This window comes from Chiloscyllium plagiosum, unplaced genomic scaffold, assembly GCF_037043375.1.
Source record: "Chiloscyllium plagiosum isolate Xiang-an unplaced genomic scaffold, Cpla_swu_hap1 HiC_scaffold_37, whole genome shotgun sequence".
NCBI classification, from domain to species: Eukaryota; Metazoa; Chordata; class Chondrichthyes; order Orectolobiformes; family Hemiscylliidae; genus Chiloscyllium; species Chiloscyllium plagiosum.
This window is the reverse complement of record NW_028270175.1, coordinates 38,304,275-38,319,477: the sequence shown is the minus strand read 5'-3', so window position 1 is coordinate 38,319,477 and position 15,203 is coordinate 38,304,275. Positions and strand designations below refer to the sequence as shown.

General features: G+C 41.1%; 1 protein-coding gene across 9 annotated transcripts in view; it reads right to left on the bottom strand.

Annotated features, from left to right (window-relative positions):
• Positions 1-15,203, bottom strand: part of cep104 (centrosomal protein 104) — a 229,230-nt gene that overhangs the window by 144,674 nt on the left and 69,353 nt on the right. For all 9 annotated transcript variants that reach the window (XM_087980590.1, XM_087980588.1, XM_087980592.1 and 6 more), the window contains 2 exons: positions 14,993-15,160; positions 3,478-3,651 (listed from right to left, as the gene is read on the bottom strand). In XM_087980590.1, the coding sequence (XP_087836716.1) occupies positions 3,478-3,651; positions 14,993-15,160 (342 nt within the window). The remainder of the gene's footprint in view (positions 1-3,477; positions 3,652-14,992; positions 15,161-15,203) is intronic.

Sequence of the window (15,203 nt, the reverse complement as noted above, 5' to 3'; positions counted from 1 at the left end):
TACCAACTGTTTTGAGTGAAATAAGTGATGTTACTTTACAAGTTGAAAATATGAAAAACTTTAAAACAATAGCTATTAAAAACTCAATCTTCTATGCCAGTTTTTTGAAGTGCTCAACTCAGTTCGAAGCATTGAGCTCATTGTGCGAGGTGTGACTATTCAGCTGATTGATGAATAGTGGTTTGAGAATCAAGATTTAGAACTGTTTATTGAAGAGTCCAGTGAAGAGACTGACAGTGTCTGAGAGTTTAATTAAAGTACAAGAGTAGAGTCTGATAAGTAATGTTTTTCCTTTATAAAGAGTTCAATAAACTAGGGGTGACCTTCCCCTGACTCTTGACCTCGTTCAGCTATCTCCCCGTGTAATGTACCCAAGTTAAAGAGGGTTACAGTAAACTGGTCAAAGTTAGTCAGGGTACATTTACCCAACTTTTCACTTTATATATTCCTGTTCCTCATCTCTCACATTTAAACAATGTTTCTTTGTTGTTGGCTTTCCCTGCTTTCACTATTATGGTAGCAACTCTGTATTCACTGGCAACCTCTGACATGTAGCCAACTTTGATGCCAAGTTTTGGAGTTGGCCATTGGGATAAACAAGATCTCTGTATCATTTTCTTCATATTAAGTCAGCCATAATCTGGTCCTCATAAATGTCAAATTTGAGTATGAAAATTAGATGGAGCCTCTTCCTTTCTATTACTTGGTCAGACTCTCTCTATAACAATTAACTGCAAGGAAGAGCATAGTTCATTGAAAGTGGAAGCGCTGGTAGACAGGGTGGTGAAGGTGGTGCTTGGCACGCTTGCCTTCATTGGTCTGTGTACTGAATAGAGGAGTTAGGATATCATGTCGCAACTGTACAAGACATCGGTGATGCAATTTTTGTATATTGCAGTCAATTCTGTTAAACTTTAAAGAGTTCAGAAAAGATTTACAAGGAAGTTGCTGGAATTGGCAGGTTTGACCTATAAGGAGAGTCTGGATCGGCTGGGGCTATTTCCCTGGAGTGGCAAAGATTGTGGGATGACCTCTGAGGTTTATAAAATCATGAGGAGTATGGATAGGGTGAATAGCCATGGTCTTTTTCCCAGGGTAGGGAAGTCCAAAACGAGAGGGCATTGATTTAAGGTGAGGGAGGAGAGATTTAAGGGGGACTTAAGGGGTAACTTTATCCACATGGAGAAGAGTGCATGTATGCAATAAGCTGATGGAGAAAATAGTGGAGATGGGTACAATTGCAATATTTAAAAAGCATCTGGATGGGTATGAATAGGAAGGCTGAGGGAGATTTGGGTCTGATGCTGGCAAATATGACTAGATTAATGTAGGATATCTGGTCAGCACGGATGAGTTGGACAGAAGAGTCTGTTTCCGTGCTATACAACTCCAGGGATGGGACTGGCTGCTCAACGTCCTAGGATTTTGTTGTTTTCTACAAGATAGAGACGAAGGTAAAAGCTGTGCAGGAATTGCATTACTAATCAGGGAGAATGTTACATGTGCACTCAGAAGACATAGTGGATGGCTCATTCACTCAGGCAATATGGGTAAAGTTTAAAAATAAGATGGGTGTGATCACTCTGACAGGATTATACTCAACAGCCTCTGAAACACTGAGGAACAAATATGTAGGCAGATTATGGAAAGATGAAATAAAAGTAGGGTTGTCATAGTGGGTGACTTTAACTTCCCCAATATTGACTGGGACCACTGAATTTCTGGTCTGTGGTTGGGAAGCTATTGGAGAGAATTTTTAGGGGCAGGATTGATGCACATTTGGAAACACATGGCTTAATTAAGGACAGTCAACATGGCTTTGTACAGAGCAGGTCATGTCTTATTAACTTGATTGAATTTTTTGAGGAAGTGACAAAGGTGATCAATGAGGGTAGAGCAGCGGATGGTGTTTAAATGGATTTTAGTAAGGATTTTGACAAGGCCCCTCATAGTAGAAGATTAAGATACACGGGATCCATGGTAACCTGGCTGCATCAATTCAAAACTGACTTGTCCATAGAAGGCAGAGGGTAGTGGTTGAAGGGCATTTTTCAGACTGGAAATCTGTGACTAGTGGTGCTATGCAAGGATCTGTACTGGGACTTTTGCTGTTTGTGATATATATAAAGGACTTGGACGATACAAAGATTGGCAGAATTGTGTACAATGTAGAAGGTTGCCCAAGGATACAGCTGGATATAGATTAATTGCAGATATGGGTGGAGAAATGGTAGAGGTGCTGCACTTTGGGAGATCAAATGTTTATGACAGGACCACATCGGCATCGATGCGTCGAGAGATCTTAGGGTTCAAATATATAGCTCTCTGAAAGTGGCCATTCAAATAATTAGGGTGAGAAAGAAGGTGTATGGCATGCTTGCCTTTATTGGTCAGGGAATAGAGTACAAGAGTCAGGATGTTATGTTGCAGTTTTATAAGGCTTTGGTTAAGCCACACATAGAATATTATGTTCAAATCTGGTCGCCACATTATAGGAAGGATGTGGAGGCTTTGGAGAGGGCGTAGCAGAGGATTATCAAGATGCTGCCTGGAATACAGGGTATGAGCTATAAGGAGAGGTTCGAAAAACTCGGGTTGTTTTCTCTGGAGTGGCAGAGGGTGAGGGGGGATTGATGGAAGTGTTTGAAGTTATGAGATGCATAACAGAGTAGACAGTCAGAACCTCTCTCCATAGAGTTGAAATATCTAACACCAGGGGGAATGCACTTAAGGTGACAGGAAGAAGCAGATCTAGAAGCCACACCTTAGGAAGCATGTATTGATCTTACGGGGAGTACAACGTATGCTTATCAGAATGACACCTGGACTTCAGGGATTAGGTTTGAGAACTAATTGGACCTGTTTTCTCTAGAATTAAGGAGGAAGGTTAAGGCGTGATCTGGTCAAAGTTTTCAAGATATTGTCAGGAAAAGACAGGTTAGGTAAAGATGAACTATTTCCACTGGATCAGGATTCTAGAATTAAGGGAGATAGTCTGACAATTTAGGATCAGACAATTCAGTAGTGATGTTTAGAAGCACTTCTACACAAAGAGTTGTAGATGCTTGGAACTCTCTTGCAGCAATGGCAGTGGATGCAGGAACGGTTAATTTTAAGTCTGAGATAATAAACTTTTGATATACACAGTTAGGCCACAGATCAGCCAAGATCTCACTGAATGGTGGACCAGGCTTGAGGGGCTGAATGGCCTACTCCTGTTCAAATATTCGTATGGTCTGTCAATCCACTTGGTCAATTTATTTCAAAGAAAGCTGTAACACACTAAAATTTTCTGGTATTGCTTACAGAGCATATGGAAAAAAAAATCAATTTGAAGAGTTACGAGAATGTCAAATTTCTGGTAGTGGCAAACACTAAATCAGTTTTCTGGACTTATCAATCAGAAAATGGCTAACTTATAAGCACCCTTCCATAAGGCTTTAGTACACAAGCATGACAAGACATTTGCTTGCTTACCTGGATGAAATTCATTGCAGCCAACCGAAGATGTGTTGTGGCGTCACCAGTCTTGCTAAGGAGAATGGGTAATGTTCTCTCCACACAATGCGTGATTTCTACTTTGCCCAACTTGTGTTTGGGAGCATATTGTGTGATCAGCATTTTTAGTAACTTCAGCGATGCTTGAAAAACCTAAGAAGAGAAGTAATGTAATTTAAAATTTCTTCAATTTTACACTGAAGATTTACACACAACGAACAGCTTTCTAAAAAAAACATTTTTACTGTTTGTTAAAGCCTCCCTAAAGTGTTAATAGCCTCCTTATACCTTATATTTGGAAGGATAACGTTTTTCTTTCAACTGCAGAAATCAAGAGCTTGCAGACTCAGGGTGGGGCACGTAACACACAAAGAAACTGATGTAGGTGAGGTCTATGAAAGGGCCAAAAAAGTGAAGATGCTTAAAAGATTGAGAGATTTCTGAAATTTCAAACATAGTAACCTTAGAGACAGACACTTACAGATTGTCTTGAACATTGAACAATTATAAACAGATGAATTAGGAGTAGCCACTTGACCCCTCAGTAAGATCACAAGTAGAAAGCAGGAGACTGGAAGAACACAGCAAGTCAGGTAAATATTCATATGGTCTGTCAATCCACTTGGTCAATTTATTTCAAAGAAAGCTGTAACACACTAAAATTTTCTGGCATTGCTTACAGAGCATACGGAAACAGGAAAGCTGAAGTCCAAAAGGTTAAAGCTGAAAGAGAATTCCCTTTTGCGCTCCACTCACATTCTAAATGTTGATGGCATGATTATACAATCCACATAGCTTCCCGGCATAGTTTCCTTGAAATTTTAATGAACCTGACATGAAAAATTAAGTACTTTGCTGACCTCCAGTGGCAAATTCTAAGATACTTTTCCCTGCATTTCCACTGAATAAAAAGTGCAAATCAAAAGAAGCAACTTTCTCCCTCCCAACTCTTTGTTTTATTGGATAAATAATAAACAAACTACCAGATCACAAATAACTGTCAGCAGATATACAAAAACATTTCTCAGAAATTCACAAACAATGTGACTGACATCACTATCTCCAAAGTCAAACTGACGATGTGGTGGTAAAGAGGTGACACACACAGATTGAATCACTTCATGCTCCAATCTGCAGTTACTGCCCAAAGAAAACCAAGCATTTTTCCACACTAAGCTTGCTTGTTTACCAGACAGGAAAGTGCAGTTCAGAATAAACAAAGCCTTTTAAAAATTAGGGCTATTTACCTGCTGAGTAAGCAACACAGCAAGCTGATTTCAATACCATCAGATGGTATATAAGAGATAGTGAAATGCTACATTTTCTGATCCAGTGCTCAGAGTTTATCTTCTGGTGTTGGGTTGTATCCTCAGATTTTTTAAAAACTAGCTATAGCAAGTGTGGATGAACTGGCAATAGCTTTCTAAGAATCCTTAGATTCTGGAAAGGTCCCAGAGTATTGGAAAACTACCAATTTAACACCCGCATTCAAAAAGTAAAGAAGGTCAGTTAGCTTAACATTTGCCACTGAGAAAATGCTGAAGTCTTATTTTAAAATATGCAATAGCAGAGCTTGTAGAAACACATAAGCAGAATCAGCATGGCTTCATGGAAGGGAAATTATTGCCAACAAATGTATTAGAATTCTTTGAGGTGGTAACACGCAGAATAGATAAAGGCAAACCAGGAGACACAACATATTTGGATTTCCAAAAGGTATTCAATGATACCCTCCACACAAGGCTATGACATAAGATGAGGCAATGGTATTTAGGGTAATTCATTACCACAGATGGTAAATTGACCAATTCAAAAGATGGTTAAGATAAGGGGGTGGGGGAGTCCATTTTCAGGATGGCAATGTGTGACTTATGCAGCGTCACAGTGGTGGGGCCACAATTACTTCCATATATCAATGACTTGAATGACAGAAGTGACATAGATTGATAAGTGTGCAGATTAAACAAAAATAGGTAGGAAGGTGAATGGTGAGGATGACAAAAAGAACTTACAATGGGATATAGGCAGGTTAAGAAAAACTTGACAGGCAGGATACAATGTAGGAAAATATGAAGTTATGTGCTTTGGCAGGAAGAATAAAAGAGCCGAATATCTTTTAAATGATGAAAGAATGCAACAGTTTGTCTGAGCAAAGAAGGATTTGAGGGTCCTGGAGCACAAATCTCAAAAAACTAACATAAAAGCAGTTAAGAGAGAACATAAATGAAATGCTTGCCTTTTTTTCAAAGGGCACAAAAAATAAAAATAGGGCAGTCTTGCTAAAACTATACAAGCAAGGTACATCCGGCACACTGAACAGTTTTGTTCCCCTTACCCAAGGAAAGATAGGAGAAAGTGAGGTCTGCAGATGCTGGAGATCAGAGATGGAAATGTGTTGCTGGAAAAGCGCAGCAGGTCAGGCAGCATCTAGGGAACAGGAGAATCGACGTTTCGGGCATTAGCCCTTCTTCAGGAATGAGGAAAGTTGGTCCAGCAGGCTAAGATAAAAGATAGGGAGGAGGGACTTGGGGGAGGGGCGCCGGAAATGTGATAGGTGGAAAGAGGTCAAGGTGAGGGTGATAGGTCAGACTGGGGTGGGGGCGGAGAGGTCGGGAAGAAGATTGCAGGTTAGGAAGGCAGTGCTGAATTTGATGGATTTGACTGAGACAGGCTGGGGGGAGGGGAAATGAGGAAACTGGTGAAATCCGAGTTCATCCCTTGTGGTTGGAGGGTTCCTAGGCGGAAGATGAGGCGTTCTTCCTCCAACCGTCGTTTCGCTGTGGTCTGACGATGGAGGAGTCCAAAGACCTGCATATCCTTGGTGGAGTGGGAGGGGGAATTGAAATGTTGAGCTACAGGGTGGTTGGGTTGGTTGGTTCGGGTGTCCCAGAGGTGTTCTCTGAAACGCTCCGCAAGTAGGCGGCCTGTCTCCCCAATATAGAGGGGTGCAAAGGATGCAATAGATGATATGTGTGGAGGTACAGGTGAATCTGTGGCGGATATGGAAGTTTCCTTTGGGGCCTTGGAGGGAGGTGAGGGGGGAGGTGTGGGCGCAAGTCTTGCACCTCCTGCGGTTGCAGGGGAAGGTGCCGGGAGTGGAGGTTGGGTTGGTAGGGGGTGTGGATCTGATGAGGGAGTGGTCTTTACAGAATGCTGATAGGGGAGGGGAGGGAAATATATCCTTGGTGGTGGGGTCCGTTTGGAGGTGGTGGAAATGACGGCGGATGATGCGCTGTACATGGAGGTTAGTGGGGTGGTAGGTGAGGACCAGTGGGGTTCTGTCCTGGTGGCGGTTGGAGGGGCGGGGTTCAAGGGCGGAGGATCGGGAAGTGGAAGAAATGCGGTGGAGTTCAAGGGCGGAGGATCGGGAAGTGGAAAGATATACTGGCATTGGAGGCAGCTCAGTGAAGGTTCACTTGGTTGAGCCCAGATGGAGGCATTTTCTTATACTAAAAGGCTGATTAGGTTGGGCCTGGACCCATTGGGAAAAAAGAAGCAATCTGATTGAAACATGTCAATTCTTAGGGGGCTTGGCAGAGTAAATGCTGAAAAGTCGTAACCCCTTCTGGAAGTGTTTAGAACAGACAGCATAATCACAGAATAATCACGAGTTAGGACAGAGACGAGGAGAAACCTTTTCTCAGAGGCTGGAGAATCAACATAATTCTTGACTGAACAGAGGGTTACACAGACTGAGACGTTACCTGTATTACCTCTGAACTGCTGTGTGTGTGGTCATACACAAAGAAAACCTGCGCACTTTTCTTGATCCTATGCATACAGCTGGCAACACACAGCCCACGATCCTCCACACACTTTCAACCTCCACAACTCCACACCTTCAATCAGAACTAATCTGTACTTGGTCAAGCAATCGCTTCCAATGCATTTATTGGGGCTCCAGGCATGTTGTGATCAACGAAGCAGCTGGAGGTTAGCTCAAGAAAGAGACCACGTCATATTAACTCCTGTCAAAAGTTGCAGGAATTACACCTCCCAGTCAGGGGAGTTTACATTCATATACAGGAGGATTACAGAGCACAAAGTCAGAGAAGCTGATGGCCAGGCCAGATGGTTGTACCATGTAATGCAAGTAATAAATTGCATTTTTCTATTAGATAGTTTGTTGTCTTGATATGAAGAGTCTTAAGTATTAAAATAAAAAGAGTCCAAACAAAAACACAAATGAGTCTTCAAGCTCCTGAGGAAAGGAATCCCATGCACATTTCAAGTAGGGATGCCTTTCTGAGATTAAAACAGAAGGTACAAACTGCTGAGATCTTCTTTTACTGTGAAATAGATGATGTGTTATTTGCTCGAAAGCAAACACTGGACGCAAGTTCAGCATTAGGAACTTTGTTACGATTGGAAATTGGACAACCTAAAGCAGCATGAGAGGTAAAAACTGCATGTAGATGCAATTATTAATTTACAAAACAAAATAAATTTGGAATTTTACAAATGCTTCCGAAAATGCCAGGACAAAAAGACCAATCCTGATATGGTGAAAATGCACATCCATTCTGCCACGCTTAAAACAAATATGATTATATTCTTGTGATCCATACAAGCAATTCATGAACTTGCACAGCAATTACTGACCATAAAGAAAGAAGAGTAGAAATTAGGCCATTTCGCCCATCGGATCTGCTCTGCCATTCAAGAAGGTTTTTCAACTCCATTCTCCTGCTTTCTCCCCATAATCTTTTATCCTCTTGACAATCAAGAACCTCTTGAAATCTATCTTAAGGATACTCAATGACCTGGCCTGGGCAGCTTTTTGTGACAATGAATTCCATCAATTCAACACTCTTTGGCTGAAGAAGTTTCTTCTCATTTCCATTCTAAAAAGGTCTTCCCTCTATTCTAAAGCTGTACCCTTGAGTCTGAGCATCTTCTGCTAATGGAAACATCTTGCTAATGTCCACTCTGTCCAGGCTGTTCAGTATTCTGTAAGTTTCAATTAAATTCCCACTCATCTTTCCAAATTCTATCAAATATAGACCCAGAGTCCTCAAATGTTCCTATGTTAAGCCTTTCATTCCTGGGACCATTCTCGTGAACTTCCTCTGGAACCATTCCAGGGCCAGCATACCCTTCATGTGATTTGGTGCCTAAAATTGTTCACTGTACTCTAAATACGATCTGACCAGAGCCTTATAAAATCTCAGAAGTACACTCCTGCTTCTGTATCCTAGTCCTCTTGAAATAATGCCAACATTGTATTTGCATTCCTAACTAACAATTCAACCTGCAAGTTCATAAGAGGATCATGAACAAGTACTCCCATGACCCTCTGCATTTCAGATTTCTGAATTTTCTCCCCAGTTAGAATATAGTCTATGCCTCTATTCTTCCGACTAAAGTGCATGACCTCACATTTTCTCCACTGCCGGTGTATTCCATCTGCCACTTTTATATCCACTCTCCTAACCTATCTAAATCCTTCTGCAGCCTCCCTGCCTCCTCAAAACTACCTGAACCTCCACCCACCTTTGTATCACCTGCAAACTTTGACAGAATGCCCTCAGTTCCTTCATCGAGATCAATGTATAGAACGAAACATTGTGGCCTCAACACTGACCCTTACAGAACACCTCTGGTCATTAGCTATGTCACTAAGAAGGACTCTTTAATCCCCACTCTCTGCTTTCTGCCACTTAGCCAAGCTTCTATCCATGCTGGTACCTTATCTCTGACACCATGGTCCTTGATCTTATTCAGCAGCCTCCTGTGCGGCACCTCATCAAAGGCCTTCTGGAAGTCCAAGTAGCTAACATCCATTGACTCTCTTTGGTCGAACCTGTTTGGTACCTCCTCAAAAAACTCTAACAGATTTGTCAGGCATTACCTCCCCTTGATAAAAGTATCCTGACTTTGCCCTATTTTAGGAGAAAGTGAGGACTGCAGATGCTGGAGATCAGAGTCAAGTGTGTGTTGCTGAGCAAGCACAACTGGTCAGGTAGCATTCGAGGAGCAGGAGAATCGACGTTTCGGGCATTCCTGATGAAGGGCTTATGCCCAAAACATCAATTCGCCTGCTCTTTGGATGTTGCCTGACCTGCTGTGCTTTCCCAACACACTTTTGACTTTGCCCTATTTTACCATGCACTTCCAAGTGTTCAGAAATCTTATCCTTCACAATGAACTCCAAAATCGTACTGGGTAAAAACAATGACTGCATAGCTGGAAACCAGATTCTGGATTAGTGGTGCTGGAAGAGCACAGCTGTTCAGGCAGCATCCGAGGAGCAGTAAAATCGACGTTTCGGGCAAAAGCCCTTCATCAGCCCATTTGGTCTAGGTGATTTATCCACCTTCAGACCTTTCAGTTTTTCCAGTACCTTCTCCTTGCTGATGGTCATCTTACTCTCTACTGGCCCCCCCGAATCTCTTGAATTTTTGGTTTGTCACTCATATCTTCCACCGTGAAGACTGACACAAAGTACTTGCTCGGTTCCTCAGCCACTTCTTTGTTTCACATTACCTCTCCAGCATCATTTTCCAGCCGCTAAATGTCCACTTTTACCTCTCCTTTGCTGTTTGTATATCTAAAGAAACTCTTGCAATCTTCTTTTATATTATTGGCTAGCTTACCTACATATTTAATCTTCTGCCTCCTTATTTATTTTCTTGTCCTTTTTTGGTCTTTGTCGACATCCAAATTCTCTGGCTTCCCACTGCCCTTCGCTGCAATACATGCTTTCTCTTTTGCTTTTATGCTGTCCCTGACTTCCCTCATCAGCCATGGTTGCCTCATCCTCCCTTCAATATGCTTCTTTTGCCAAGGTTGAATTTTTGCTGTGTTCACCTGAATTACTCCCAGAAACTCCTGCCATGGCTGTTTCACCATCTTTCATGATCGGCTCCTTTCAGTCAATTCTGGCCAGCTCCTCCTTCATGCCTCTGTATTTGCCTTTATTTAACTGTAATACCGTTACATCTGATTCCAACTCCTCCCTCACAAACTGCACAGTAAACTCTATCATGTTAAAGTCAAATGCCTCCTCAGGGTTCCTTCACTTTAAGCTCCCTTATCAAGTCTGCCTCATTACACATCACTAAATCCAGAATTGCTTGTTCTCTCATGGACGCCACCACAAGCTGCTCCAAAAAGCCATCTCTGAGACGTTCCACAAATTCCTTTTCTTGCAATCTACTACCAACCTGATTTTCCACTCCACCTACATATGATCACTGTAACCTTGCCTTTCTTACAAACCTTTGCTATCTCCTTGTGTATCTTGTGACCCACATCTTGACTACTGTTTGGAGGCGTAACCCCCATTGTTTTTTTTCACCTTTGCGGTTCCTCACCTCTATCCACACAAGACTCTACATCATCTGACTCCACATAGTTTCTTGCTATTGATTTAATTTTTTACTAATAAGGCTACCCAACCCCTCTGCCCACCTGCCAGTCTTTTCGATAGGATGTATGTCTTTGGATATTTAACTCCCACTCCTGATCCCCTTGCTGCCACATCTTGATGATGCCCACTATATCATTCCTGTCAATTGTCATCTGCACCACAAGCACATTCACCTTATTTTGTATATTGCGTTCATTCGGACAGAACACCTTAAGCCCTGTGTTTACCCGTCCCTCTTGAATCCATCCCACAGATGTTAACCTGCTGCTTTGTCTGCCATTGGCCATTATACTTCTTGGTTTTACCTTTCCCTTCCCCACTACTTTATAATTTAAAGTTCTGTTGACCACTATTTACCCTTTTTGCTAGACCATTGATCCCAGCCTGGTTCAGGTGTAGGCTGCCCCAATAGTACAGATCCGTCCCGTTCCAATACTGATGCCAGTGTTTCATGAAAAGGAACCCCTCTTTCCTGCACCACTGAGAGCTGGCGCACACGAAGTATGCCTTAGAACTGGTAAAGTTCATGAGCTTTGTCATACAAAAATAGTTCATGGATGAATTGTATAAATCACATTTTCATATACTGTTAATGAAAGTTTGGACACTTCAGTACTAAGTATGTTGATTTCGTCCATCAATTTTTGACCAGAATCTGTCTTTGTTTCAAAGAATGGTGATGGAGCTTTTGTTATGCTTGGAATGAATAATGGAACAGCAATATTAAATCAAACATTGTCAGAGTAGCACTGTGTTGCTCAAAGAGGAGAGCTTGGTAGCAGGCCTCAATTATACAAGATATTGAAACGCTTGACAGAAGTATCTACAATGTTCAGCAGGTCCACTGTGAACAGTAGACAGTGAAGAACCTGCCAAAGTCACAGAGTGTGATGCAGCTGCAGTTTTGATCTCTGAATGAAGTGAAGCTGACTATCAAGACATTTTGTACTAAGTGAATAATGCAAATCTACAATGTCTCAATCAACTAGTGAACAAAGCAAATAAGTGCAACAATCCAATTGAAGAATATTGCCTTAAAATGCTGACAAAGTCATAATATTGCACTGCATGAATAGCTTCCAATGATATTCAAGGGGAACTGGCATCACTGTGCAAATTCTTAGAGAAGCTGTTTGACAATGATTGAAGCTTTTCATTTTTCAAAGGTCAAGATTAATAAACTGAAGACTCTATCTAGATGAATGTACTTATTGGAATAATGAACCCAAGGTAATTCCAACTGCTGTAAACAGCAATGTTTACACTGCTGCAATCCTTCAAGTTAATTAGCTGCTATTTGGCAACCTGAAAAGCAGATTTCCAGAAGAGAAATTACTCAACCACTATGTATTTGATCAGGCTGTAATCACCAAAGACAACTGTTTATTAATTTAGCAAAGACAGTGTTGTGTGGCTAAAATTGAAATATTCCACAAGTATCTGCAATGGCATGTTTACAACTGGAAATATATATGTGAACAAAACGCCGATTTCAAATGTATCATGGAAAAAGTCAAATCGGGTTCCATTCAGGTAGTGACTTCTGGGCTATGGCCTCTAAGATGACCAGTTTCAAGAAAAGTCTATTATTCTGGGCATTTGTGCAACCTTTCAGGCATCAAGTGCTGACTGCGAGTGCGGATTTCACCAAATGAACTCAATTATGTCAAATACCATATGGATTAAGTTATATATTTCACTTTGTCTAGATCTAGATATCAGCTTGGACGCAGAACACAATCATTGGGCAGCAAATAATTGCCAAAGGAATGAATAAATTGTGCGTGCCAGCTTCTGGATGCATTTTATGTCAGGTGTATATTGTGCCACCACGAAACAGGTCTCTCCACTTATAAGCTGTGCAATCAATTTCTCCACCACGCTGAAACTGCCAAATAGCAAATAACACTCTTCATACTTAATAAATACATAGTGAAAAGACTTCTGCTCAATGGATACATGCACTGTTTATACAACAAAGAGTTCCACACAGGCACTCAAAAAATTAGAACAAATATGGATTTTTACATGATTCGGAGATGCCGGTGTTGGACTGGGATGTACAAAGTTAAAAATCACACAACACCAGGTTATAGTCCAACAGGTTTAATTGGAAGCACACTAGCTTTCGGAGCGCCGCTCCTACATCAGGTGATTGTGGAGGGCTCGATCGTAACACAGAATTTATAGCAAAAATTTGCAGTGTGATGTAACTGAAATTATACATTGAAGAATTGATTGTCTGTTATCAGACAATCAATTCTTCAATGTATAATTTCAGTTACATCACACTGCAAATTTTTGCTATAAATTCTGTGTTACGATCGAGCCCTCCACAATCACCTGATGAAGGAGCGTCGCTCCGAAAACTAGTATGCTTCCAATTAAACCTGTTGGACTATAACCTGGTGTTGTGTGATTTTTAACTTTGGTTTTTACATATATTGAAGGCTGAGATATTAAGATTTTTAACCAGTAAAGGAATCAAATGTAAAGAAAGTGGAAGTGGGGCTTGTCAGATTATTGCCAATGGCGGACCGGGCTTGATAGGCCCTATTTCTACTCTTATGCCTCAGTCTGTTGAGGTGGTTGGCGTGCAACAAAATGTGTGTGTGTGTGTGTGTGTGTGTGTGTGGGGGGGGGGTTCCAACCTCAGAGCCCCTCTCTGTCCACAGAGTACAAATGTGCATCACTGCACTGCACAAAAGGAAGATCTATACATACCTTGTACCTTTACAAGCTGACTGTATAAAGAAATCCTTCTAGCACCTGAATGCATCACTCTCCATGCACCCTTATTTATAAGAGATAGAGTTGAGGACCAAGGAAAATAAATAAATAGAATCAATTCCAAAGTCTCAGTTGACACATGCCTTGGTGGCTTTAAAGTGTTATTCATTTAAAAGATCTTAGCCTTCAACATCATTACAATCTCTAACTTTGGTCAGTGTAGTATTTCCAAAAAAACTAGTATCTTGTCAAACAAGCTAAAGCAAAACCGGAAGTGATGCCACCCACCTCAACAAACAGGACACAGAAATTGCAAGCGGGACAAAACACCAACACTTCACTGGGTTATAAAATCACGAGGGGCATCGACAGAGTTAACGGTAGTTGTCTTTTCCCTAGAATGGGGGATTTCAAGACGAGCGTGCACATTTTTAAGATGAGAGGACAGAGATTTAAAAAAGACATGAGGAGCAACTTTTTTTTACACAGGGGTGGTTCACATATGGATGGAATCTCCTGAGAAAGTGGTGGATGTGGGTACAATTACAACATTTAAAACACATTTGGATATGTGTATGAATAGGAAATGTTTGGAGGGATATGGACAGGAGCAAGCAGGTGGAACTGGTATAGTTTGGGATTATGTTCCACACGGACTGATTGGTCCGAAGGGTCTGTTTTCATGCTGCATGATTCTATGTCTCTATGTCACTGAAGGTGTCTCTATGTCACTGATGTTGCAACCTAGTATTGTGATGAAACGTCTGCAAACAAACCTACCAGCTCGGCAAACAAGTCAACAACATCAGTTTGTAAAGACTTGGTTAAAATCCAGTTCTTCAATCTCACGTTTGGTGATGCCTCCTTTGTTGTTCGGTATCTCTTTTCAACTCACCACACGAATCACAGCAAATATTTTGTTTATTCAAGTGACTCAAAAAGCAAATTTTTACTCGAATAGTTTCTCACTAGTGTTTTGATTAATCTGCTGGCATATTTCAATGAAAAACATCTACCACATAGGTCTCTCAGCTTCTGAAAATTGTGATCTGAAGTAAAAATTCCAATGAGTGTTCACTTAAACACAAATGAATGAAACGTGCTTAAACTAAGATACAAGAGCAGTTACATTCCTGCTTCAAACCAGTGTTCCATCAATTGATTCCTGACATATTAAACTTGATGCAGGTGTCAATAGGTAAGCAACCCGTTATGTCTGAACTTAAAATAAACTTCAGTGAAAAACATAATGGGGCAATGTGTGTTGGAGCAAGAGTGTTGAGTATCTAAGTACAGCAAAAGACAGAGCGCATGTGAGAGGGTGACAGAAAGTGTCTATTAGCCTAAACAGAAAGTATAAAAAACATAAAATATACAATCTGCAGTACTTACAGATGACACTTTGTCCTTAATAGCTCTACGAATGAGGAAGATTGCTGCTTTCAATAAATTCTTTACTTCATCCTTGGGTGTACCTTCAGGAACTGTGGAAAGCTTTTTATACACAGCCAGTAAAGCATCTTCTCTGTATGACCATGTTTTAGAATAGGCACCAGCCACCTACGGATAACAAAATGCATGAATACAAATTAACTAAGCAAAA